The sequence below is a fragment of the Urocitellus parryii genome, chromosome 4 (genome assembly GCF_045843805.1).
Source record: "Urocitellus parryii isolate mUroPar1 chromosome 4, mUroPar1.hap1, whole genome shotgun sequence".
Classification (NCBI taxonomy): Eukaryota; Metazoa; Chordata; class Mammalia; order Rodentia; family Sciuridae; genus Urocitellus; species Urocitellus parryii.
The window spans coordinates 110,084,702-110,111,395 of record NC_135534.1 but is presented as its reverse complement, the minus strand read 5'-3'; the positions used below and the strand labels follow the sequence as shown (position 1 = coordinate 110,111,395).

Below are 26,694 nucleotides of genomic sequence, written 5' to 3'. Positions count from 1 at the left end.
CAGCAAAGCCAGAAACACGGCCCAGTAGGGCCTGCATGGCCATAGTTAATATAGATGGTGGTGGCTACACTGGGTGGGAGGCTGGGTCAGGGGTTCTCTGTGTACTCTGAGTCCAAGTCAGAAGCTCTGGAATTACTCTGGCCTTAAAGTAACATGGATTTATTCCATCCAGTCCTGGAACTTATCAATATGAGCACAAGGTAGTGTGGTGACTATCTTCCAGGAGCCAGCTGATCCCATTCTGCAAACTTCTGTTGAAGTAATAGACAAGGAAGGCCATGTTTCTGGTTTTATGGCTTGGGAAAACCACTTGGAATGGCTGTCAGAAGCCCATCTGTGGACCAGAAGGGAGACACCCCCTTCTCCTCTATCAGGACCTCTTCCCTCCTATCTTTGACTTTCCTGGACACCCTGGGATACATCTGCTATCTGCCAAACCAAGTCCTAGCCTGCTTTTCCATTCAACTTCTCCGTGCTGCCTTCCCTCACCAGTTCTACCTGGCTCAGCTGGTCTGACCATTGTCAGGACAAGCACAGTCTTCACCATCAGACAGAATTTTTTCTCTGTGTGTCTGTCGGGGGCTGGGATGAGTTAGGGGACTGAACCCAGGGATGCCCTACCAATGAACTATACCCCACACTTGAACTAATGAACTATATCCCTGTTTTTCGAGACAGGGCCTCCCTAAGTTTCTGAAACTAGCCTCAAACTTGTGATCCTCCTGCCAATGTCACCTAAGTAGCTGGGATTATAGGTGTGGGACACTGTGCCCAGCTTAGAATTCTTAATAATTATTTTATGAGACATTTAGAAGCTGTAGGGATATCTTATTTAGAAATGACAGTGGTTGTGATGTGAAAATTCATACCTGCTGTAGGAAACACATTATCATTTTACCATTTTCGATTATTAATAAAGGCAGAAGAACTCAGCTCAAAAAAGCCATAAAAACTTAACCAGTCTCTCAGATGAAAAGAAACTAAATAAATTTGCTCAATTTCTTCAGCTAGTAACTGATTAGAATAAAGGCAGATACATGCACATATTCAAATACATACATGGCAATCGTATTTGTACACTAATCCCTGAGGGAAATCATACACATAGCTTTTTTCCTGTCTTTTGTTCCAGCTTGGAGAGTTTGTCAATACCCAACTGCATTTGAGGGCAATCTCTAAGGGCAGGGACCATGATAATCTATCTGTTTTCTCCCAGGTAATTCAAACATTTCAAAAGTCAATTGGTAGATATCTTAACTAAATTTTCTTCTTTCCTGTTTTGATTCCCTGGTTTCTGCAGCCTTATTGAAAAGTCTGGAACCTCCCACGGTTTGCAAATTCCAGAGACAGAAAATAAGTCACTCAAATACAACCAATTAATCCAAAGTTCATATCCACACTTCTCTATTCAGTCTGACCTGGTACCCTCAGGGCCAGGTACCAGACAATGAAAGACAGTCCCCCATACCTTGAAGCCTGGTAAGATTATTCAAATTAGCCAACCCTAAACCTGTGTGGGTCCGATTCTCAGTATCACGTATTAATTAGTTAATTTATAAGTCCATCAACAACTAAAAATATTTTTTAAATTAAAAAAAAAAAAAAAAGGCTCCTGCCCAGGCTTTCCCCTCATCTCTCCACCTCCTGATAGACCCTGGTGCTTCCCCGGTGGCCCGGTGAGGCAGGCTGTCCCCTTGTTTTTAGGGATCTGTGAATCTAAAAGCTTCTTCCTGCATGACAGTCATTCTGTTAACTACATGTTTTACTAAATATGATTTTTCAAATCCCATTTCATTTTAAAACAGTGGAACCAACATGCCTTAATTCACAAGTGTCTTCCTCCTAGTAGTGCTCAGGACATTCTCTGGTAATGTGGAACTTTCAGGACTTAGAATCAATACTACCAATGGAAGAATGTGCCCCTCACCGTCTGGGGGATTTCCAGACCATGAGGCGACACAGACTCCCTTGAAGCAATCTTCCCATGAGGTCAGTACCCAAGTGTGAACAACATCCTGGGTGGATGTACATCATTAAGGCTGAAGGAAACAGCTGGGCAGTACTTACCTTCTCAAGGAGAGCATTCTGCCAGAGCCGGAACATCATCATATAGGTTCTATCCCGGGCCCCAAAAGAAGTGAAAAAGTGCTAGATTGGAAGACAAGAAATACCAGTTAAGATTTACAATATATTGAATGGAGACATGGTCTTCCTTTTAAACTAAAGATACTGACTTCATCCTCAAACACTAATGACTTTTAGTTACCCATAATCAGTACACAGGTACGCTAATGACAGGTCAACATATTGGGGAACTGTGTACCTGGGACCTCTAAGTCCTCACTATTATCAAATCCTTCAGAATTTTTACTACATCCTTTTCAGTATTTTCCTCTCTGGTTTAAAACTTTTATCTCTGTAACAAGAGGAGGCATCAAAGAGTAGGCAAAGAGAGATCAGGCAGCAGCAATGCAGACAGAGGCAATATTTTTAAGCCTGGAAGGGACCACCTTTGAGATCATCTGGTTTACCCCCACTGTGTCCTGCCTGGCACAGTGGCACATTCCAATGACTTGGGAGGCTGAGGCAGAAGGATCACAAGTTCAAAGCCAGTCTCAGCAACTTAACAAGACCCTCAACAACAAAGCAAAGCCCTGTCTCAAAACCCTGGGGATGTAGCTCATTGGTAAGACACCTTTGGGTTCAATCCTCATTACCCAAAAGTCCTTTACCCACCTACTGGAACTGGATAAGAACTTAGCTGGCAACTAACCTAAATGGAAGGATTACACACAGCCACGGACTCACTAACACTTCTAATTCATTCAACTACTATTTGAATATTTGTGGAGCTAGGCACTATTCTATGTTTAAGGTACAACAGATACAGAACAGAAACGGATCCTGCTCCCAGAGAGCTAACCCATTAATGAAGATCTTTTACAATAAGCAGGAAGCAAGCAGTGGAAGACTAAATTTTACTGTGCACCTACCTACTCAGTGCTTGACAAATGCTATTTTGTACAAGCCACACAAAAAACCTTGGACAATGAATAAAAGTGCTAACAATGCCAGACTGATGAGGTTAGCAGCCTCCATGGTCACAAAGATGGTTAGTGCCAGAAAGAGAATTTGAACCAAAGGCCAGCTGATTCCACACATTCGTGGCTCTTGCCACTGAACTGTCTTGAGTCACGGGAATTGTAGACTGTCTTCCACAGAAACCTAGCCCACCCTTAGCTTTGGATCTCTTTGCCTTCAAGTTCTGCTTAAAGGTCAAAGATCTCCGATTTTCCTATCCTAAATTTTATCTACCACATTCTCCTCATACTGATAAGGACAACCCATTTCCTATCAGACCTACTTCCAGTTTGTGTAGTGCTTTACAACTTAATGTTTTCAAATATGTGATGTTATTTCAATGCTCGGTTTGGATACTGGGTCAATTTCACACATGAGGAAACAGGCTCAGAGAGGTTACCTAGCGCCTACAGTCATGGGGCCCACATTCAGGTCCTCTGGCTCCACTTTCAGTGCTGCACCAGGCCCCTCTCCCCCTACTCAGCCTCTAGCCACCCTGTCCATGCCATGCCAAAAGTCGCTCTGGGAGTTTGCTTCTCCCTCATGGCCTTTTGCCCCAATCCTCCTAGCCTCCAGATTGATGCAATTTAAGGGCAGAAATACAGGAGTAGGGAAAGCAGGGTGTGAAGGGTGCAGGGTAGGCGGGGAGAAAGGCCAGAATTTGGCTGCACTTACCTTTTCTGAATCAGTGCAAACTTGGATAGCATTGGGGATGAGGCGAGCTGTTTTTTCTTTTGTCATGGAGCAGATATCTTTCAAACGGACTGTCAGCTGGCACCCCCGCAGGGACAGAGAATGGACAACAAGAGGAGGCAACAAAGAATTAGGTAGAGTGGGGCAGCATCAATGCAGACAGAGGAAATCAGATCATGGCTCACATATTTCTAATCCTGGAAGGGACCACCTTTGAGATCATCTGGTTTACCCCCTTCTGTCACAGTGGCCACATAGCGAGGTAAAGACTAAACCTGTCTATAGTCATGGATATCTTGATTCTTGGTCTAGGAAGATTTTTTTTCTTTCTTTCTCATTTCTAGTCTGCTAAATATGTGGTGATACTGCAAAGGTTTTTCCACTTAAAGAAACACTGAACATAGATGCTGGATAGAACAATAAAAATCATCCACTTAATCTTTCTCTATTTTATAAGAATGAGGGAAGGAAAGGACTGGCCTATCATCCTACAGCTAATTAACTGCAGAACCCAGAAAACATGCAGGCCAAGTCTTTTGAGCCCCAAGGTCAATGCCCTGTCTACTATGCCTCCCTCTGCAGTTAACTCACACTAAATAACTGCATTTGCCGAAAATAAATGCTCTTTGTGCCCTCTTCCACATCCAAAAGGTGGGAGGGAAATATATGGCAGAGGAGACCCCACTACTGGGACTCATACACGAATGGATATCCTTTAAGACTCCGTCATGTGTTTTTGTAAACTGTGCAAAGGTTTGAAGAGAACACAAAGTCAGGCAAAGGAGGGAAGTGAGGGCAAATTGCTCAGCCCTGGCCAAGAAGACAGCCCAAGGGAGCAAGACCCAGGTCTTTTCTTTCTTCTTTCCGAGTACTGGGAATCAAACCACGTTGCCTTGCACATGCTAGGCAAGTGCTCTACCACTAAACTATACCCCTAGCCTGAGTCCTAGATCTTTACCAGAGTTTCCCAGCGGAAGATGTTGCTGTAGAAGCAGATCCAATTTTCTGAGAGGTAGAGTCGGCCCTGAAGAAGAATGTCTCTTTGGAGTGCACATGAGTAATCTGTGGTGGGAAGCAGGACAAGAGGAAGCTCAGAGGCAGGAAGCATTTTTAGCAAACTGTAGACCTGTCATCGCTTCCACCAGCACTAGGGGAACCAAATCGCCTACAGTGACTCGGTGTGTGAGACACTGAAACTAGCAGCCAAGAAGACCCAGGCATCTCATGATCAGAAACATGGAGGTGGTAAAATACGCTACTGCCTAGAGGCAGAATGAATGTGACAGCAGAGGGGGCCAGGAAAGCTAGGGATAAGGAGGTCAATAAAATTCAATTCCTTTTCCACCACCGATGACCGTGCCAATCCCTTCCACTGCTTGATCATCTACAGAGGTAAGTGTTCCAGGTACTTCCTATAGGTTGGGCTCTTGCCATAAACTGGGTGCTCAGCCCAGAGCCCTGCCAGCCAGGGCCAGTGCTCTGACATGCTCTCTCCCAGTTGCCAGATATACAAGCTCACTTGGGTAGGCTCTCAGCCTCTAGCCAGAAGCAGCCTGGGTGCTATCTCTACAACTCCCAGACTTCTGCCTGGCCCCTCCCAGGGTTCCCAGCTCACCAACAATGAGGCGCTCCGTGTCTGGAAGTTGCTTAAAGAGCTTTCTGAAGTCTTCATTTCTCTGCTTGTAAGTGGGGCTTAACACCTGCATAACAATGGCCATGGTTAGTGAAAAGTACTCAGTTTCTGTGGGTTAGAGGAGCACTTGCTTCTGTTAAATAGGTAAAGGTAAGGCTCTGCTACCCTAGAGGCCCTAGAAAGCCAGCTCAGGAAAGGGCGCTCGGCATGGAACAACAGTGCAGAGAACCGGATCCTGCAAAACTGTGTGTCCAGCATCCATCAGTGAGAAAATATCAAAAAATAAAGCCAGGGCCCACTTATGTCCCAAGAAGACAAAAGGAAGAAGGGACACCTGCAGGTTGCTTCCTGAAGCCCACCATGCCAGCTGTTGGTGCTCTGCTTTCTGCCAGCTGGTAGAACCACTGAGAGAGTGAAGCAGGGGCCTCAGGAGACAAATCAGCACCCAGCAGGACTTGGGACAGGATGGGGAGCACACCTTTCAGAAGTTGCTGTTATAACTAACACAGTGAGAACCTGGATGTGTGTGAAAGACATGACTTAGAAAAAAAAAATTGTAACAGTGCTTTTAAAAAAGATCATAAAACCAGTGCTTAAAAAAGCACATGGGATAGAGGATTTAAAAGCATATCCAGCACACAAGGCACCAAATTCCCTTCCCATCTTTACAAGATGATCCACCAACACCTACAGTACCAGTGAAGAAACTAAGGCCAGAGAGAAGCCCCCAGACCCTGTCCACACGACCACTGGCCCCGTGACAAGACTAAAAAATGGGACTCTGCTATCACATAAGCCCTAGGAGGCCAGATGAGGAGCAGGGACCTGGTAGGGAAAACAAGCGCAGAGAATCTGACCCTGCAACATGCTTTGCATCTCTGGCCCTGCCCTGTGCCCTACCACCACCTGGGCCACTAGATGCCCCCTGTGCCCACCTCATTTTCACAGGGGCCTTGGTACAGGCTCAAACTCATGGACTGCCTTAGCAAGTCCACCTTAGAGATGAGCCAGGTGAATAAATAGAGGAACTCTTAACAATCTTAAAACTAAATAAATACAAACAAAAAAAATGTAAGTACCCAAAGACAAAGGACACCCAATGATGAAACATAAACTACACAGAAGGACATCTGCACTCCACCCGGCAATGCATTGACCTATTTATGCAGAAAAAAAATACTATTGACCCTCAGCCAGGAGCTCGTGCCTGAGGACGGATCGTCCTGCTGGTGGTGACACATGGGTCTTGGCCTTTTTCACTTTTTCACCCACTTCCCTGGGAATCTGCTGCATAAAACTGTGGTGGTGAGGGAACAACCTTTCAACTGCTCATTTTGGGTGTTTTCTACAGAGCTAAATGGATCATGAGGGAACCAAAGCTGGGGTCTGCTGACATCTGCACGCTGCACTGCCTACCTGAGCTGTGGTCAAATGGTCTTTGTACTAAAGAAAGAGGAGCTTTCAAGAAGATACGGGGAGAGAAAATGACATGCCTTTAGTTTGGGGAGATGAACACAGGAAAGTACAAGGAAGGAAAAAAGTATTTCTAACTACTTTGTCCAGTTAATTAAATTTTCAGCCTTTGTTCTTGGCTTATTTACAGAATGAGCTCCACTTGCAATAATGTGTGCCCTGTTAACTTCCCCCCAAACAATGGCATGTATTCATGGAACCCCAACTTTCAAAACCACCTGCCATGTGTTTGAACCAGGATTGAATCAGGACAATTGCAGGTTGACATCAAGAAGCCTACCCATCCTATGACTTCTATGGCCAAAAAAAGACCTCAGACACAATAATCTTCTGGTCTTTGTATTAGTTCCAGGCTGGCACTGAGTCATCTAACCCACATGGCCCCCTGGCCTCTTGGAACAGAGTCCACACATTGGAAACTCTTGCTTTACTACCTGGTCACCAGTATGGTCCCCTCCTGTCTAACTAGCCTTCTAGAACTGCAGTGAACCTGACATGGAAAGAGCTGTTACCATATAACAAGCACAGACTCAGGCCATCACATGCACCACTGCATCTGACCACAAGGTGGTTTTTATTATCCTACCTTATACTGAACGAAAGTGAGATACAAAGAGGCCGAGCCCTGTTCTTGTGCCAAGGAGAAAACAAGAGCCATATCCACAATAGCCCAATCTCTCAAGATGAGATGTTCACCTGCTCTACGGCCCCACCAGCCTTCCAGGATCAGACTGAGGAGTGGCCTATCAGTGGCCACAAACCCTTTCAGGTGAAACTGAACATAATGAGACATCCTGATGAGGAAACAGATGCCTGGAAGTTCTCCTGTTTCTAGGTTTTCTTCCATGTTGCCCTCTCCCCCGTTTCTCTTATATCCAGTGAGAGCCCAGACATCTATAGAGATGGAAGTGCAGGAGTCTGGCCACAATCTCCCAAACACAGGCAGATCAAGAGTGCTACTCCTCTCTTCTGCTTGGAACAAAGCTGTAGTGGTGGAGAGGGGGCAAGCGAGTCTTCTAAAGATTTGCTCCATATTTGCACAGAGATATCCTTATTCTACCAGGCTCTCGATGAGTGCGAGTGGCCAGCCCCTCCCCACTGCAACCCAGAGTGCTGAGACACATTAGGTGGGCACGGTTGGCCTGCAACCACATGCTGTCTTGAAGCCAGGGGACCCTGGCCCTCTACCTCCCACCCCAGGCACTCCTAAAGCAATCTCCTCCAAAGGTGAGGCATGGCTCGCCTATTTAAATGGCTGAAGAAGTTTGGTTCAAGAGTTGTCAAATCTGGGGCCCTTGGGGGGGCAAAGCCAAGTGGGGCATGTGAGGGTGCAAAAACTGGTCACAGAGAGAAATCAGGTCACACACTCACGGCTGGGACTTCCTCAGATCCATGCAAGCAACAGTGTCCAGCACCAGCAGGTTCATCAAGAAATCTCCTCAAGGACCACCATAACATCGGGCTTTCCTGCTCCAACAGGAGGCTCCAGAGAACCCCAGACTCCATCAAAGATTCCATCGCAACACTCTTACACAGCTCCCTCTGCCAGTGGAGCCCAGCTCCTTGGCTCTGACTCCCAACTGTCCCCACAGGATGAAAACAAGTGGCCTCACTGGGACTGAATTGCAGAAGGATGACCTCTGGCTTTTGGACAGAGGGTCTGTGTGACCCCAGCCAATGTCCTTTTCTCTCCCAGAGCTGTGAAAAGCTTCACAAGTGAGAGGATGTGATCAGCATGGTTCTTGGGACAGGCTGGATGACCAGTGACCCACAGCTGGGCTCTGCTTTGTCCTTGTTGGCAGGTCTTCAGGCTCAGGTAGCCCAGAGGGGCTGTGGTCAAGCACCTCCTTGATCAGTGCAGTCACCCCCAAGAGTCCATCAGAGGCCTGAAGATGCAGACACAGCAGGCAGATAGTGCTGGCTGAGGGTTCTCGAGGGCAGGCCCCGGGTGGACAGGCAAACCTCCCAGGAATAGAACGCCTCACGGCCAGGTCCAGAGGTCCAGCTACTCACACACAGCCAAGTGACTCATAGTTGGTGGGAAGCTCCGGAGAGCCACTTGAAGGCTCAGCTCCCCGGTTTCGATCTGTCCCACAGAGTGGCACATTAATCAACGTGCAATCTACCCAGGGCAGGCTGGGGCCGCTATGACTCACATCCCTCACCCAGGCAGAGCGGCCACCAGTCAGCAGCAGCCTGCTCTCCTCCCCACCCCTGCAACACACCCCTTTTCCCTTTAGACCCCGCTCCTTTCAGCTGGACAGCAAACAACTTCTTTGTTAAGAATCACCGTGGCAGGAGGGAGGGAGGCAGGGTGGTGGGCGGGAAGGGCCAGAGCCCTGCACATGCTTCAAGTTACAGGATCTGGGTGATGGTCCTGGCCAATGTCCTGCAGTAACCCCTGGCCCAGCCTGGCCTCCCCAGCAGATGTTTCCTGCAATGGAAAGTTGCTGGCCAGGGCTCCAAGTGGGGGGAGAGGCAGGGGAGGTGCTAAGGGCACTACTCTTATGATGAAATCTGAAATTTGAGACTCAGACAGCCAGGGACTTCTTAGGGACACACTCTCCCTTTGCTGGCCCATCCATGTACCAACTGCCCTGTAACTGCTGCTGGTGACTTGGGATTTAATAACAGATCTAGTGAGTCTCACATGTGCTAGCCTGGAAGAAGTTGGGCAGATAGCCTGGGGAAGCTGAGGTCAACAGCTTTGGGGTCTGGATGAGGCACCTCGTTCCTTTCCAAAGACCCTGCCCCACCTTCAGCATTAATAGGAGGGGGGATGGAGGCCAAATGGATTCACAGACAGCTGCTCAGACCTTGAGGGCAAAGGAGCAATGCTAAGTGCAGAGAATTTGGCCCCTTGTCAGAGGGGGCAGCCAAATATAGAGAAGAATGGGAACTAGGCCAATAGGGGCAAGAAAGCCTCCAGACAGGGGCACTCAAAACAGGCCTGAGACAGTGGGACTGCAGAGACGCAGATTGGGGCAGCTCCCTCACCCTCCCCAACTAGGCCACCTTACCAGGAGGGTCTTGGGCCTGTTCCTGAGGAAGGACAGAGTGCCTTTGTCCTAGGAGCCTTAGGAGTTTGGTACTACAGTAGCACTCAAACTTCAGCAATATTTAAAAATCACCCAGTGAACATATTAAAGAAAACAGACTCCTGAGTCCCAGACCCAAAGATGTTAATCAAGAGTAATCTGGGTTGACCCCAGCAAATCTCCCCCAAATCATCTCCCAACAATCCCCTCTGCCTCCCTCTCAACAGACACCCACTGAAGGCTGCCACGGCCTCCATTCATGGTGCCAGGTAACCTACTTCACTGGACTTCCATCTCCCCCAGGAAGGATCCATGCTTCAAACAGCTTCATGGCTTCCACAGAAGTCAACATGATGTGTTTCAGTAGCAGGGGTTCAAAATTTATTTACCAATTTATTTATTCCTCATACCCCTCTCTAACTGTTCCCGTCAACGATGCATTTTGTGTGCATACATGCTTACTCATATGGGGATCCCTGACTTGCACATCTGGCTTCTCAAAGCCTAGTCCCTGCTCACAGTCTCTCCAGCACTGTCAAGCTTCTCTCTGTCTTGCATGTCAGTTCCACCCTCAGCACCATGAATTCCATTTTCAACGCAGCAATTCCATTTTCCTCTCTTCAGAGCCACACCACACCCCCAAGATAGAGGGGGTAGATAGTTCTAAAAGTCTCGGATCCTTAAAATAATTCCCAGGAAACATTTGATTACAAGCCATTGATACAAGCCACTATTTAGGTGAGATAGGAAAAGTACACACCCAGAGAGATAACACCCTGGGAGATGAGTCTCAGTAAGCCTCAGTCTTGGTTTCCTCTATCCACTCACCTAGGGCTGGGCAGGGCAGGGCAGGAGCCTGAGCACCAGGAATTACCTTGGGCTAAACATTAACTCTATGGCAAACATCAGGTACTGGGACCAAATGGTACCCCCTTCCCGAGTTCAGCAGGAAGGAGGAGGTGGGGCACTAAGGAGAAAAATAAATGGATTCTGGCAGAACACCTCACATACCGCCCCCCCCCCCCAACCCGGAGAAACTAGTTAAGATCCACAAAGGAAATCCTGGTGCTCCAACCTAATCTGGTAGGCAGAAGCCAGATAAAGCCAGATTGGGACAACCAACAGGGAATGGTGACTGAGCATCAGGGATGGGTACGAGGCAGAAGGGTGGGGAAAGAGGTGGGCTGGGAAAGGGGTCTCACCTGCAGAGGTGACACTACTCTGGAGAGAGTTAAGGATGGGATGTCAGGGGGAGAAGAGATCAGGAAGACTCTTCAAGTTATCTGTAAATGCTGGGCACAGTGACACATGCCTATAATCCCAGTGACTTAGGTGGCTAAGGCAGGAGGAGTCCTTTCAGCTCTCCCACTTTCCCCACTGCCTCTAACCACAATACCTGGAATATCATTTCTATAAAGCTTTGTTCTTTAGCATTCAAACCGAGCCATCCAGACCCACTTGACATTCCACAGGATTGCCACTGACCCTTCCTCCCTTCCAGAAAGCCAGCATCCCTAATGCGGGAGCAGCAGGTGACTAGGATGCTAGGTCTCTGCCTAGCATGAGGCTCCTGTCCTGGTTGCCATGGAGATGTCTAACATCTCAGTAGTGAGATGAGGTAGAGTTGGGTGTTATCTGCCCAGCTGAGGCACAGCCAAGAGACCTCTGTGACCCTGTCTCACCTGAGATTCATGCCCACTCTGGTCCTGACTTTGTTATCCTCAACGCATCCCATGGTTCTTTGCTGAAGGCAAAGCCCCATCTCTGCTCATATCTCTACCTCAGTTCTGCAGGGGCCATGCCTCACCCCCTAAACTAGACACTTTGCTGAATAAAACTGGGGTGGTAAAGAAGGAAAAGAAGAAGCAGGTGTAACCTGGCCTCAGGGCAGTGGTACAAGGCAGGCTCTTCAAACCCCACCCCTGACCTGATATTGTCTCTCTTCAGCCATTCCTTGTATCCCAGGGTCCAGCCAGGTCCATTGTACAACCCACTCTTTAGATCAAGGTAGTTTGTCCTAGTGATGACAGCTCCTCCCTGGCTAAATATATGAAGTAAAATGCTCCATCTTCTGCAGGCAAGTGGCAGGTGAAGGTGGAGGCTGGAGTGTGGGTGGGGAGGTGGTCAGTGGGCTTCCTTTCACATCAGACTCAAACCACTCAAATGGGCCTCAGATGCCCAGGCAATGGGCAGCACTCTGTTGAGCCCTGATTGTCACTCCTCTCTCTCTCATTGGCCAAGGGTATCTACTGTCCCCAGGGCTCGGGATTACAAAGCCTGAAGGACTTCTAAGTACCATGATGGAGTCTGAGGCATCGGGACAGCTGGAAAGCTGACAGTAGTATCCGGAAAAGATTAGAAGAAACACTGCTGGGCAGACTAAGAAGGGGAAATGGGGTCCTCCCTGGAGGTCAGATTCCAACCAGCCCAGGGCACTGCAGGTGATGGATAAGAGGTCTGAGAGATGAAGAAAAACAGAAGCCAGGTCAGAAAACAGAGGCAGGGCAGGGCCTCCTGAAGGAGTGCAAGTGAGCTACTACAGGGCAGTGCTGGGGAGCAGCGGGTATTCAACCGAAGCTTCCCCTGATAGCACATCTGAACACAAGAGCATAGCCCATGAGTGTGCACTGAAAGAGAGGGTGCCCAGCTAGCCCAGGGCACAGGTGTGGGCATGGCAGGTGCCGGGAGACTTTCTATGTATTGATTCAGGTGACTCTGGGAACAACCAGGTCAGGGCTTGCTGTTCCAGCCTGGAAACAACCACACTTGGGCCAGTGTCGAGGGTAAGTGCACTGGCACTATCGGAGAGGACCTGGGAGGGTGGACATCTAGCGAGTATAACGGGCAGCACTCTGCTTGCTCCACAGATGCCCAGCTCTGGAAAAGTCCAAGCTGGGGAGTCACCCTCCGCCTCAGGAAGAAAGCAAGGTTCTTACTTGGGGGCGGAGGGTACTGTCCCAAAGGCCCATTTCCAGTGCTGCTTTCTACTGGCCTCTCCAGTATGGCAGTAACTGATTACCTTCCAGAAGTGCTACCTCTGGTGATGAAAACGTATGAAGGAAATATGGAAATAAAATGAAATAAGAGATGATCAACTGTGTAAACCCCAGTCAGGCCTCCTGACCTCTGTAGTTAGGCCACTGGGGGCCACTTGCCACCTCTCAGCTTCTGCCTCTTCCTCTCAATGTTTATCTGCTATCTCTCTTTCTCTCCTTATGTTTATTCCTTTCTGCTGCCTGCACCAGTAGAACCCTGCGTCAGGACTCTACTGCAGACATTCAGCAGGGCCAAGAAGAAAGCAGCCCTGTGGAGGGCAGTCACAAAGAGCCACACAGAGGGCACAGGGCTTCACCCAGGTTGGTTACCCTGGAGGAGGGCTGGAAGGGTCGGTGAGGTTCCACTGCTGCAGCAAGTCTCTGGTTGCAAGTAGAATCAGCCAGGAACTAGGGCTCCAGCCATGCTCGGTTCCTCCACGGTCAGGGGAACCTGGGCTTCCGGGACTGCAGAGGGCAGCTGGCCTAACCCACCCTCTAGCCAAGAGATAGCACCTCCTAGCTTGTCACCAAACTGAGTCTATGTGGGGTTGAAGGAGAAAGACTTGGAGGTGAAACGGGTAGCAGGGAGAAAGTAAAAGCTATTAGAATCAGGGAGAAAAAGTAAGCCAGGCAGGAGGATGGAACCAGAGCTGGAGAAGAAAAAGATGGGAGAAAGGTGGTCAGAGAGCAAAGAGTAGAGAAATACACAAGAAAGGGAAAAGCAAGACAAAACAGAAGGGACTGAGCTAAAAAGCAACAAAAGAGAGAAATAGAAAGAGGAGGATATCAACAACAAGAAAAAGGACTTAAATGTTCAAATTTTCGTGTTTTAATTCTCTAGTAAGCCTGCAAGTGTGTATTTTCTGTTCCTCTTTGGGGGCTCTCATGCAGTGCTGCTCAAAAAGAAATTCTTGGGCAAAAGATGTCCTGACCACAGCTGGGACAGGGACAGCTCCCAGAAAGCACATCTATCACTCCTCTTCCCCTCCCCAACACAGGGTGCTTCCGGATCCTCGAGCACAGGAGCTCTGAGCAGTTTGGAGAGACCTGAGGCCAGAGGCCAGGTGACCCCCTGATGGGTCAAGAGGGAAGGAGCAAGCATGAGTGTTGTGGCTTTTCTCCCACCCCAGGCCATCTCAACCCTTGACTCCCTCCTATCAGCAAAGCCCACTTGGGATGCTGGGTGGGGCTGAGGCCTGCAGATCGATCAATAACACCCATGAAAGACAGGCCACCGAGCGGCTCAGGGTGGAAAGTCACAAAATGAGATGGCATGTCCCTGACTTTGAGGAACTGCTGCCATGTATGAAAACACGCAGCCCACATGTGTGATTTGGACCCAGTCCCATATGAAACCCAAGCCCCTCCCAGGGACCTCTTCTCTGCCCTCCATCTGTCATTCACAGGCCCTTTCCCTGACACCTTCTCTGCATCCACACCTCCTGCTGGAGCAAAACCACATGTCAGGAAGGGCCAAAGATGGCATGCCCCTTGATCAGAGTCTAGTATGAAGGCCAGCAGGCTCAGAGAAAGGAAGGTGAGGTCCGAAGCCAGGCCATGGTGAAACAAGCCAGTTCCCCCAGAAAGGCCGGCTGAGAGACCTTGGTCAGCTTCTCTTCAGAGGAAGAGTTCAAAGTCCTAAACCTCAGTGTATATGACCAAGAGGATGTGGCTTTTGCAAGGACTGCTTACTCCGCAAACACTTTCTCAATATGGAAAAAAGTGGATGGATGGTTGAAGTGCCACCCTGAGTGACTTAAGAAATGGTCCTAATCACACCTTCACCATAGACCCAAGGTCAGGGGATGTCTTCTGGGAGGAGCATGCTTTGGGGAAGAAGCCAAACTACATTACATGGGACAGCCTCTCAGTTCCTGAAGGAAAGTCCTATGGGCTGTGTCTCCCCCGAGATGTCTTAATTAAAGGATGGAAAGTTTGGCCTGAAGTTCATACCCCTGCCCCAGTCCTCTCAGACTCTTCTCCCCTTCTAGGATGCAGAAGGGGCTTATCCAAGAGTTCTGGGAGACCACAGGGGATAAACCAGACCATCCCTCCTGGTGTCACTGAATCAAATCCTCCCTCACCAGGGCTGCCCTGTCTTGCTTCAGAGGAAAACTCTTCTATTTGGTCTGGGGAAGGAGGAAGCAGATTAGGGGGAAAGGCCATGGGGAAGCCAAACAGCACTCCCACTTCCCCCTCCCAGCTGCCCACCTCTACCCCCCCCCCCCCATAGACCCGACAAGAAGAGAAACAGGAATACTTACGTTGTACCAACTCTGGCTTTTCTGAAAAAAACAAATCAAAGAGAAAAGTAAAATTAGTCATGGAGGAGATGCGGGGAGTGGCCAGTCTGGCTCCAGAGGGAAGGACACATAGATAGCAGAGGGTGGGCAGGGAGGACGAATCCAAGTGCAGCTGAATGCTTCCCATGTTGCTGCTCAGGAGGGGTCCTCCTTTCTCAGCTCCAGAAAGGAGGCCCAGGGAGCAGTCCATGCTGGAAGCCCCACCGGGTTGGGGCGGTTGGGGAGGCAGGCAGCGGCAGCACCAGCTAGCGCTCAATTGGAAGGGAGTCGGAGCCCCATCAGCTTCTTTCTGATGGGGATGCAGGATGCTCTGGAGGCATCCGAGACCCAGTCCCCAATGGGCCCTGATCAGAAGCAAAGTACAGATGGAGACCAACCCAGCCTTCTGCTCCAAGTCAGCTTCTCTAGAGAAGGCAGGGTGGGACACTTCGGTGACAGGGGAAGAAAAGGGACTGCCTGAAATCACCTTCAAGCTATTCTCTCAGTTAGCAGATGAGTGAATTCCTTCTTATAATCTCAACAACTGGCTGATGACGTAAGTGATAATAGCAGAGGAATGACTCTGGGTTCTTTGTGTAATTTCTAAAGGTCCTTTCCAACTCCAGGTGTTATAATTCAGTATCAGCAAAACCATACTCCACCCCAGCTCCAGAATTCAGAAGTTCTCCATTTGCAGTCCCCTGGAAGAATGGGATCTGAAACTCTCCCAAGGAAAGAAGAGGGATGACTAGATTATGCCTCGTCTTATTTCCCATCTCCACCAACAGAATTCATTTGTATACATCCCAGTGGGATGATAGAAACTTCACCTCCAGGTCAAAACTTCCACCTGACCCAGAGGTACGGATCCTATGCATAATTAGCAGCCCTCATCCCCTCCCCTGGTGTTAAGAGGGCAGCCACTGTCTCAGCTTGTCTGTAGGGCATGTGTCTGGTGGGGTGAAGGTGACCGGACCAGGGTGTTGGTGAGTATGACCACAATGATGATGGGAGAGTCAAGGGACCAATCTCCCCTCACTAGACCCTTCTATTCCATCAGAAGAAACTGGAGACACATTTTGAAGGTAACATGAATCTGCAGAGGCTCTGGAGAGGGGCAAGAAAGGGGGATTAGCCATGGACGTGCTGCCCCTGGTTTCACCCTCGCACCAACCTCACCTGCCAAGACTGTGGCCAACATGGCAGATGGGACTCTCCATGGTCATTCCCCAAAACACCATCAATGGCCTAATCCGGAAGTCACATACTGTTACCATAGTATCATCCCCTCTGCCAATCCAAGGGCCTTAGAAGGTAAAGGGCTACATCTGGATACTCAAGAACAACCATTTCATCATGGAAGGGGATGTTGTTATATGGGAATCCTAGACCTGAAAACTCTCCCAAAAGCATTTTAGTCAAGGTTCCCATGTCTGGAGAGGGTGGATGGGACAAGCAGGCTGCATCTAACTTGATCTGTGCCTCGGGGTGTCTTACTTTCTGGGTGCTCACACTTGAGACCACAGAGCATGGGGCTGTGCAGTCACAGTATGCACTTCCCAATATTAGGAAGGTGCATTCTTGGAGTTGCTGCCTCAACTGCCCCACCGTTTCCTTGAACTTCATTAATACCAAACCAGGTCATCAGACGTCTGCTTTGTAGATGAGAAAAGTTCCTATCATCTGCACCTGCTGTCTCATTCCTTGTCCTGGCCTTTGTATAAGACCCTAGGAGCAAAGAGGACAACTGGAACTGGTATGGGGTGGGAGATCCTAGATTCTTTGGGATTTCTCTCCATGGTGCCCTCCCTCCTGTCCCATGTAGAAAGAAAAGACTTTCCCCTTCTATGCACTGACATCAAGACTCCTGCCCCTTCTGAATCTGTATGGAACAAAGAGTTTCAGGCATCACAAAAAGCTTTAACCAGAAAACCCCTTTTGTCTCATCTCTAACTAGCTCTGTGATAACGTTGTGTCTAATATTTGCTCTTTTGAAAAAGGTAGATGAAAACAGGTATTCTCAAATACTCAAAAGAAATGTGAAATACACCATCCAGAGCAAGGACTCCTGGCTCTACCCCTAACCAGCTAACTCTGATCAGCTTCTCATCTGTCATCACTGAGATTGCCTCTGAGGCAAATGAGGACCTAGGCCTCCAGCAAAATCCACACTAGACACAGAGACTCTCCATAGCAGGCAGAAGTTTCTGAGCTTGACCAACCTCTTGGAGGTCAATTACATCTTCATGGCTGTGTATTCCTGGGACTAAGTCCTAAAGGAGCCAATTACAGGGAAATCAGGGAGGTTGCCAGCCTGGGCTATTGAGAAGGGGAAAAAGGCAGATACCTTCCCTTGTAAGCTCATTAGAACACCCCTACTTGGAAGACAGAACCAGAGGGGAAGAAGGGGCAGAACTAGGGAAGGGGAAGTGGGGTTCCTTTAGCTTATACACAAATTTGGCCAAAGGTGAAGGAGGAGTAGGGAAAAGAGAGCTGTCAGAGACAGGAATTGATCAGGGCTCATTTGGTGTTTCCATTGCCTTTCCTAGAAGGCAGCTAAAGAGCACAGACTGGAAGGTACACTAAGCCCCCCAAAATAGACCCAAGTCACCTCAAGGTGGTCTCCTGCTCCAAATCCAAAAGCATCTTCCAGAGCCAAGGCTCAGAGAGCCTGGAGACAGGATTGGGGTGGAGGTGGGGCTGGGTGGGGCTGGGGTGGATGAGGACTACAAGCTCTACATTTAGTAGCAGTTAGAGACCAAAAAAAAAAAAAAAAAAAAAATCTTACTTTGATCAGGTTAAGTCTGTCATACTGACAAGAAAACCAAGAAAACCACAGAAATTGGAAATATTTTCAAAAGGGAAAAAATGTCAAAGGAGCACTAGCACCACAGCACAGGGTGATGCTATGCACCCAGAGAGGTGCAATGGAGGGCCAAAGCCAAGAACGTACTGTCCCCATCGCCTTGGCACCACCTAGGCAGGTCAGGGCAGGGGAGGATAGGTTGCTTCCAGGAGTAGGTGGGCGCAGGAAAGCAGGGCTTGGCTCCCTCTAGTGGGTATAGGCTGTCACTACCAAGTGAGGTCTGGATGGTGGAGCAAGGGCAGGGATTCCTGGGAGTGGGGTCAGCATGAGTTCCCTAGCCTATGCTCTGGAAAGAAGAAAGCAACAACCTCTATTGCATAAAGTTCAAGAGTGTGAGACCTTAGGGATGGCCTATTTCAACCCCAACATGAATAAATAGAGGCCAGAGAAGAAAAGAGACTGGGCATTAGTTCTCACTCTGGGGAGAAGAGGAGGCATTCTTAGCTTAAATGGAAAACACAAGAGGTGATGTGATCTTTCCTAGAGGATGGACAGGAGATAGGGAGTGAGGTGGCCTAGCTATGATTATAACACTGACAGCTCTGGCTCTCAGATTCCTCACTATGGACATATTTGGTCAACCTGGGAAGATGTTCCGTGGAATGTTGGTGTGTCTCCACTCTACCAGGACACCCCACATTGGGCCTCGCCCCTGCAGCATTCCCTCACAATCTGTTCCAGCCCTGGCTTGCATGCAACCTTTTTCCTGTATTGGTTCCCACGTCCCTCTTTTGCAGTCTGTGTGTCTCGCACATGCATGCCCCAGATGGACCATGGTCCTATTTTCACTCTGTTTAGAGGACAGCAGGGTTAGAGTGATGGTCATGACTGGTGGGAAAATGGGGAGGGGAATGGGTGTTCCAAGCCAGGGAACTCAATGAGTGTGTCTATCTGGATGGTTCTGCTTCAGTCCCTTCTCCTCAAAGGGAGAGAAAAACACAATGGCTCAGTCACCTCCCACACCTCAGCTCCTTAGGAAGTGGGGGCCAAGATTAGCTTTTGATTCACAGATCACCTCTCAATTCCTTTGTAATGCCTCTCCAAACCCCTACTCTGATTCTACCTGTTTTCTGCAATGTGTCTTGACTACCCAAACTCAGTGATTTCTCCTGCCTGTCAATTCATATATCTTGAAATACTTATGGTTTTTGTTTTGGCATTTCCCTTTTTTGGGGGGAGGGGGGTTTTCTAGGAATTTACCACAAGGGCCTCTATCCCCAAGCCACATTATGTTGCTGAGCCTGGCCTCAAATTTGTGATTCTCCTGCCTCAGACTCCCTAGTCACTGGAATCACAGGTATATACCATCATACCTGCCTACTTGTGAGATTTTAAATCAGGTTTGGTTTGTATATAATCTGGGCAACACTGTCTACACCTCCAAAATTAAATTGTAGGCCTGGTTTCCCCCCAAAAGACCAACACTTTGAAGATTGAAATCAATCCTCATTACTGGGTTCTTGCCTATTGAACCCATCTTCCACCCAAAGCACATACTCTTTAAGTGGTGACCAGTGACATCAGTAAGAATCACAGTGCCCACCAAATACCATAAAACATCTTCTTAGGATGGAAAAGTGGGTGAAGCAAAGAGGAAGAATAACCTGATGTCCACATCCAATCAGACCAACCCTCCCCTCAACTGGGCCTTGAGCACTATCATATCAACTATGGCAGAGGTACAAGCACTCTGGAGGGACAGATGAAGGTCACACCAAACCCCATTTTCAGAAATCAGCCATGCCTGCACCTGTCCCACCACTTGAACCCAGAGAGTTCCTGCTGGCTTCCTCCCCTGTCCACAACCGGCTATCTGTCATCATTGAACATCCTCAGATCTACATTGTGCTTCCAGGCTAAAGGTCACAGAATGCAGAATTCTTATTCTTCCAGCAGGAAAGAACTGCTGCCATTCTCCTTCTCCCCAAGGCACCTACAGGGACTTGGAGCTGTTACAAGGCATCCTTCCTTAGCTTCCACTTCTTTTAGCTGCAACCATTCCTCGGGGCTGATTCCCGGAGCCTCACCACTCTACAACACCTTTTGCTTACCCAACATTTGTTCAAATTCCCTTCAGGCCTCAGAGATCCTAGGTCTGGGAAAGACTCTGTCTTCCTGCCCTGCTCCCATCCTCCAGGGCCTGCCTGGGTTACTGTCAACATTCTTAAATCTCCAGGTGTATCTCTGCGCCCTCTTTGATCAAGACTCGGGATCTTAACACCATAAACCCAGATCCTTGGGTAGGAGGTGGAAGCAGTGAGGGGCCCTGGTCTGGGCAGTGGGTGGAAACAGTGAGAGGTGCCCCAGCTAAGTAGCTCTCTGAGGGAGGTGGGGGGGGAAGGAACATGCCTGGCAGAGTTCCTGCAGTTGCTGTTGCTGCACCAGAGAACTCATTGACCTGAATTCCTGACCTCCGTCAGCACGTCCTTCCTGCCCATCTCAAATCACTACTGCCAGAGAAGCCAGATTCACCCACCAAGGGGCCATAGGGACCTGTAATATGACAGGATGGGCGTACCCCACCCAGGAATGAAACTCCCTCTGCCAGACTCTGCTTCGAGAAGGCACCATATAAGGAAGGAATAAATTCCAACCAGAGGCAGTGTTCGGGGAGCAGGCAGACATGGGGGAGCAGGGACAGGGTCTGTTCTCCGACCTCAGGTGCAATAGGAATGGGCCCAGTTACTTCCAAGCCAGCCTTCCAGGGAACAATGGGGCCGGCCCTTCTGGGAAAGGGACCAAGCAGGACACATGGGCAGAATTGGCTGGGGCAGAGGGCAGGGATGCTGAGCACTACAGACAATTCAACACTAGAGGGGAGATAAAAAAGACAGAGACAAAAGATGGCTTACTTTTGAGAGGCGCTTGTGAGACTAAGACCATGCATGCAAAGAAGGTATTTGGGAAGTGGTGGGGAAGAAGAGGAAGAACAAGAAATCAAAAGACAAATTCAGGTGGGAAACCAGTACCCATGCCTCCCTGGGGTCCCCAGCCCCTTCCCAGGTCCTGGGAGTCAGTTGGTGAAGAGAAGCTTCCTGAAGGAGCACCTGAGCAGGTATGCCTCCTGCTTCCCAAAGGACCAAGGGTAAAGGGGAACTCTGTGGGAAACCAGAACCAATCTGGGGCTTTGTGCATATCCTTGGGGGTAGGGGCCCTGGTGTTCAGGTGGACATGCCTAAAAGGGATGGAAAAGCCCTTTCACTGCCCTCTCCGCCAGATGAGTACCAAGTGGGTGAGTACAAAGATGAGGCAGGATGGTGGCTAAAGAGGTTAAAAACAGCATTCTGGGAAGTTCTCTGAAGACTATCTACTATCTCCCTGGGAACACAGTTGTCCTCAGATAATGCTCCCTTCTACTCCAGTTCTGAGGACCAAAATTGAAGACTGTAACAGAGATGAATAAATGACCCCTCCTCCAATCCCTTAAGCATCTCTCTTCCAGATCTCAAGGGACATGAGTCTCCTTAGCTCCCAAAGAGAGAGAGGGTGGATGGAGCATCATCTTCTAATCCATGACCCCTCTAACATGAGTGCTTAGCTGGGAAGATTTTTAACTAGGGTTCTTCCTGTTCACCCTGCCCTCATCTCATGGAGAGACAACCTCGGGGACACGGGGCCCTTGAGCCATCTGAGGAAGGTGTTCTCTGCCTCCCCGACAGAGGCACAGAGTTAGCGTGGCCCAGCTCACCTTGGAATTTTTGCCACCACTCCTGCCGGACTGTGAGGAACAGCTGCGCTGCACACCCTGCTCCGGGGTGGATGGGGACTTGTCCGAGGAATGATCTGAGCCCTTCTCCACCATGGTGTCTCCGTCCTGGTTCTGCGGGGTTGGTGATCGAGACCTCTTCCGGAGGATGGGGGAGCAGGCCGGCGTGCTGCGGTTGGAGTTACTGGCAGTGCTGCAGGAGCAGGTGGAGAAAGGGATGGGGTGGAAAGGGGAGGAGGAGGAAAGGTAGGCAGTCAGTGATTGCAAGCCAAAGACGGTGCAAAGGAGCCAGCTCTGGGAGCCAGGGAGAGGGGCCACCCCCCATGGACTTATATACTGTAACAACACTGATGGCCAGGAGAGGGCAGTAGTGTCAATGTGAAAAGGGACGTGGGACTAGGAAGGGGCATGTAAGGAAATTAGATATTTAGATATCTGTCCATACACCTGATTATTGAGCCCCGACTTGTGTTATTTAAAAAAAAAAAAAAATGTTTAGGGAAAACAGAGCCTAGGACCTGAAGGAATCATTGGAGATCATCAAATACTGTTAGCTCATTTTACACATGCTATTTTGTTTGGACACATTTATATATTAAAACAACAATAATAATCCTATTTTTCAAGTAATTCCAAGACATACTTCACTGGGATTTTAAAACATTCCATCAAAGTAGTGATGGCAAATGCCATAATCCCTGTGTTTAAAAATGAAGACCAGTGCATGGTCCTCTGATTGCAGAGGGCCTAGACACAAAACCTGGGGCTTCTGATGTCGCTCAACCACACCATATTATTTCCTTATAAGATATTCTGGTTCCCGCTTCCTCTGCCAGGAGTAGAGATTAACACTCCATATCCCCCTACCCCAAGTTCTTTTCCAGCAGTGCCTGAAACTTCCTACAACACCAAATCCAATTATACCAAGGCTGACGGTCTGTAAATGAAGTTACTAATTGACATTTAGGCTGTGTTTTCAAATGGAGTACGAGAGATACAGGAAAAAAAGGGAGATGAAATTGAATTAAGTTCTAGCGAGTGTCCTCTTTGTATTGAGAGAAGGAGAAAGGAAAAAGATGGAAAGGGGCAAAGGTTAATTAAAAAGAGGCAGGGGAAATGGGAAAGGAAATGTGAAACTGGAAAGTCAAAGCAGCAAGGAGTAGGGCATGAGAAGGCGAGTGTCCCACACACCTAAGCAGTCTTCCTGAACAACCCAGGGAGCACTCTCCGGAAGCTACATCCCAGCTTCCCAGGAGGCGGAGGGCAGGGTGGAGGAAAATGGCATTTGCATGAAGTTCCAGCTGCAAGCTCAGATGTCCCACGGGGCCCATTTGCAATGAAAACCATTTCCCTCTAGCAACACCTTCCACTTGGGCATCCTCAGCAGAGAGAAGGTACAACAAATTCAAGCACTGAGACCAGCAAGCGTGGGGAGGAAGAGCAGGGGAGCAATGGTATGGAGAGAAGCTGGGGAAGGGAAAGGAGATCAGAGAAAGGTAAGATTAAGTGGCCAGTGGATGTGGGGAGAAAAACAGGGCCCAAGGTTTTTGCTTCAGCCTAAAACAGTATGTATGTTAACATTTCATTTATAATGTCCATGTTGACTGTATTTTGGGGAAGTCCAACATGCCTCCCTCAAAAGAGGATCCTCAAAGTTCTCTTCCCATCCCCTACTACCCCGTGTCCCCTCACTCTCTCAACTCAGTACAATAAACCACAGAGAAGGAAAGTTGCTCTTTGGCTTCAATTGGAGAAGTTGAGCTGTGGGAATGGAATGAAGACAATCAAGCCTCCCCACACCAGCCCTGCCCCGATGGGGAAGCCTCGGGGGCTCCCATGCAGACTCAGGGGCTCATCTGTCAGGGGAGCCTCCTTGCTCTCAGGCCAATTCCAGTCCAGAGGCAAGAATCCCAGGTATACACTGTCTTCCAGGATTGCACTGTTGAAAGAACAGCCAGGATCTCCACATCCAACCCCAACTAATTTGCTCAAAATAGAACTGGAGAAAAGACACACCAAGCACCTGGCCATCTCAGGTGGACACACGCCTCTTTTCTTTAGACAGGGACCATTTTCACTTAATTCTGCACTCTAGAATATAAAGGAGAACATTCAAAACTTCAAACCAGCTGATAATTGACTGTTGAGGAAGGATTCAAGCAAGGGGTAGGTTAAAAAAAAAAAAATTCTAAGGCCAAGGAAATGGACTCCAAGTCTTCCATGATCCCAAGATTCTCACATGAATCTTTTGCTAAATGATCAAAATCTCTCTAGGATTCCCACTTCAGCTAGGCCACCCAAGGATGTGCATACCTAAAATTCTGCCTTCACCACATCAGCCAATAAACAACTTGGACCGCCTCTTTGTTGTCTTAAGGCTGTTGACCATCTGTGTTGTTGAAAATCTCTCTCCTCCTGGATGCCTGCACCTTTCTCCTATTCCTCTCCCTGTCTCTGTCACTAGATCCTCTCTTGCTACTCAGCCTCAAACAGTCCTTCTCCAAAGGTGAGTCCTCCACCTTTCTGACCATCTTCTCCTTTCCCTGACCTCACGCTGGCCTCTGGGCAGAGAGCCCTCTGTTATAGCCCTGCTCCCACTTTGTAGTCTGACCCAAAGACCTGCCATCATGTAGAAATCTCCTCCAGAGGGATGTCTCCTGAGTGCCTCAGATTCAAAGCAGCTGCCATCCTTCCTCCCAAACCGCTTCCCACTACTGCCCATTCTCAAAAGCATTACCATTTCAGCAAACCCATCTCTTCCATCTCACCCCACAAAAATGAGTCACCAAGTCCCCACAATATTATTTCTGTTAAGTTTCTTATCCTATCCTTCCTTTCCCCCTCCAGCGATCTCACTCAGATTCTCAGAGCTCTTGCTTGAGCTCTTTCAATAGCCTTTGCTATGGGTTGAATGTCCCCTCCAATGCCATAGTATCAACGTGAGACCATTAAAAGGAATAACATCATGAGGATGCTGCCCCCATGAATGGATTAATGGCACAAACAGAGGAATGGGTAGGAAGTGGAATGGGTTGTTATAAGTCTTCCCTCGATTCCTCTCTCTGACTCTTGCCAGATGGCAGTACCATCCTTTAGGACTTCCTAGCCTCTGGAATCGTGCTGCCTATAAATTATCCAGTGTGTGGTATTTTATTACCGCAACAGAAAAGAGACTAAGACAGCCTTAAGTAGCCTCCTCCTTCTCCTTCTTCAAATACAACCCAAGTATCTTTCAATTCCCTATGAGCACCTCTTTAAAAAATTCAAAAATCTTCAGAATGAAATTCTGAAATTTTTACTAAAAATAAACCACACATCTTTATGTCAATACTTTCTTTCTGTATATTCTCTTAAAATAAGAGTTTCCATATTCTACCCTACATATATTCCCTGAATCTGTGTGTGTGTGTGTGTGTGTGTGTGTGTGTGTGTTGCTGGGGATTGAACCCAGGGCCTTGTGCATGCAAGGCAAGCACTCTACCAACTGAGCCATATCCCCAGCCCCTTTGAATCTTAATACACATCCTCATTCTTCTGTTTCCAGACTTCCATAAACTCACTGCTTGAGCCTAAAGAGCCCTTTTACCTCCACATCTTCCTACTGAAGACCTGCCCATTCTCTGAGACCCATCTCAAATCCCACCTTCTCCAAAAATCGTTTCTAACCCTCTACCACTGAGCTGACTAAAGTATTTAACACACTGTGCCTGGCATTAAAAGGAAGCCCTGTGAGTTCCCGGAGGCACCCACCTGGGCCACCTCCCACACCAGCTGGTGTGGGGCTGTATAGGCAGAACGTGTTCAGCAGTGTCTGCTAAACTGAATCCCATCCTCATGAAGGTGCTCGTACCCAAGGCTTTAGCAAGCCCCAATTTCATTAAAGTCCACAAATCTGTGTTTCCAGCCTGTGAGCACTGATAATAGTTAAAAGTTATTCAGTGTTTTTGAGTTTCTTGCATAACATCAAGCATTTACTAAGCATTATTAACTGGAATCCTCCCAACCTACCTATGAAGTTTTAATGGATATTGTCCTATCTTTAGCTAATAAGTTAAATTCTTGACAGATTAAATAATTCACTCAGAATCACACAGGTAAGTGAATGACAGGACAGGATTTAAACTTTAGGCCTATCTGATTTAGGAAGCTTTATTCTTCGAACTAGGTGTTCCATAATGTTTGTTTGCTGGGTGGGCAGATGGAAAGATAGATGGGTTGCTAGATGACTGCAAAGAAACAAATCAACTTCTTCCTCCCAATCTCCAACCCATTCTCTATTTTCCTCTCAAAATGAACTTCCTAAAAAGAAACTGACATTTTTGATCATCCCTCCGTTAGTCAAAGTCCCCTTAAGGTTTCCTTCCCCTTAGAATAAAATCCTACCTCTGAAGTATAGGTTCCTCCATTATTTTACACTCCCTTACTCTGCCTTTACTCAGATCATTCTCTATAGAAGAAGAAATGTTTGTAACTATGTTCTACAGCAGCAAAATCACTACTAGTTTTGCTAGATTCCTAAAACTCTTCTAAAAGTTACTTCATAATTCCATAGATTTGGATGCACTACTGAGCAACTACAACCAATTCCTATATGTCTCACACACAATTACGCCTTTCAAACAAACTCTATGCTGGGCCATGAATCCAATCCTGACAGCATTATGAATAACAGCTGCATTATATTTTTACTTCTTTTGGCCATACCAGGGATCGAACCCAGGGTCTCACACATGCTAGGCAAGTGCTCTACCACTGAGCTACATCCCCAGTCTGTACAATATATTTTTAAATCTTGGTATTTGGAAGCTGAAAGACCTTAGGCGTGTTGAAAGAAGTAAACAAAGACCCATTTTAGATAGGTCATTGGAATGACAGGTACCAAAATTT

At 48.1% G+C, this 26,694-nt stretch overlaps 1 protein-coding gene across 1 annotated transcript in view; it reads right to left on the bottom strand.

Moving 5' to 3' along the window:
* Gramd1b (GRAM domain containing 1B) overlaps positions 1-26,694 on the bottom strand; it is a 167,942-nt gene that overhangs the window by 22,625 nt on the left and 118,623 nt on the right. Inside the window, exons 3-8 of the mRNA XM_026402705.2 lie at positions 21,790-22,000; positions 15,218-15,238; positions 5,390-5,474; positions 4,733-4,836; positions 3,757-3,852; positions 2,068-2,148 (exon numbers count right to left, since the gene is read on the bottom strand). Coding sequence (XP_026258490.1) covers positions 2,068-2,148; positions 3,757-3,852; positions 4,733-4,836; positions 5,390-5,474; positions 15,218-15,238; positions 21,790-22,000 — 598 coding nt within the window. The remainder of the gene's footprint in view (positions 1-2,067; positions 2,149-3,756; positions 3,853-4,732; positions 4,837-5,389; positions 5,475-15,217; positions 15,239-21,789; positions 22,001-26,694) is intronic.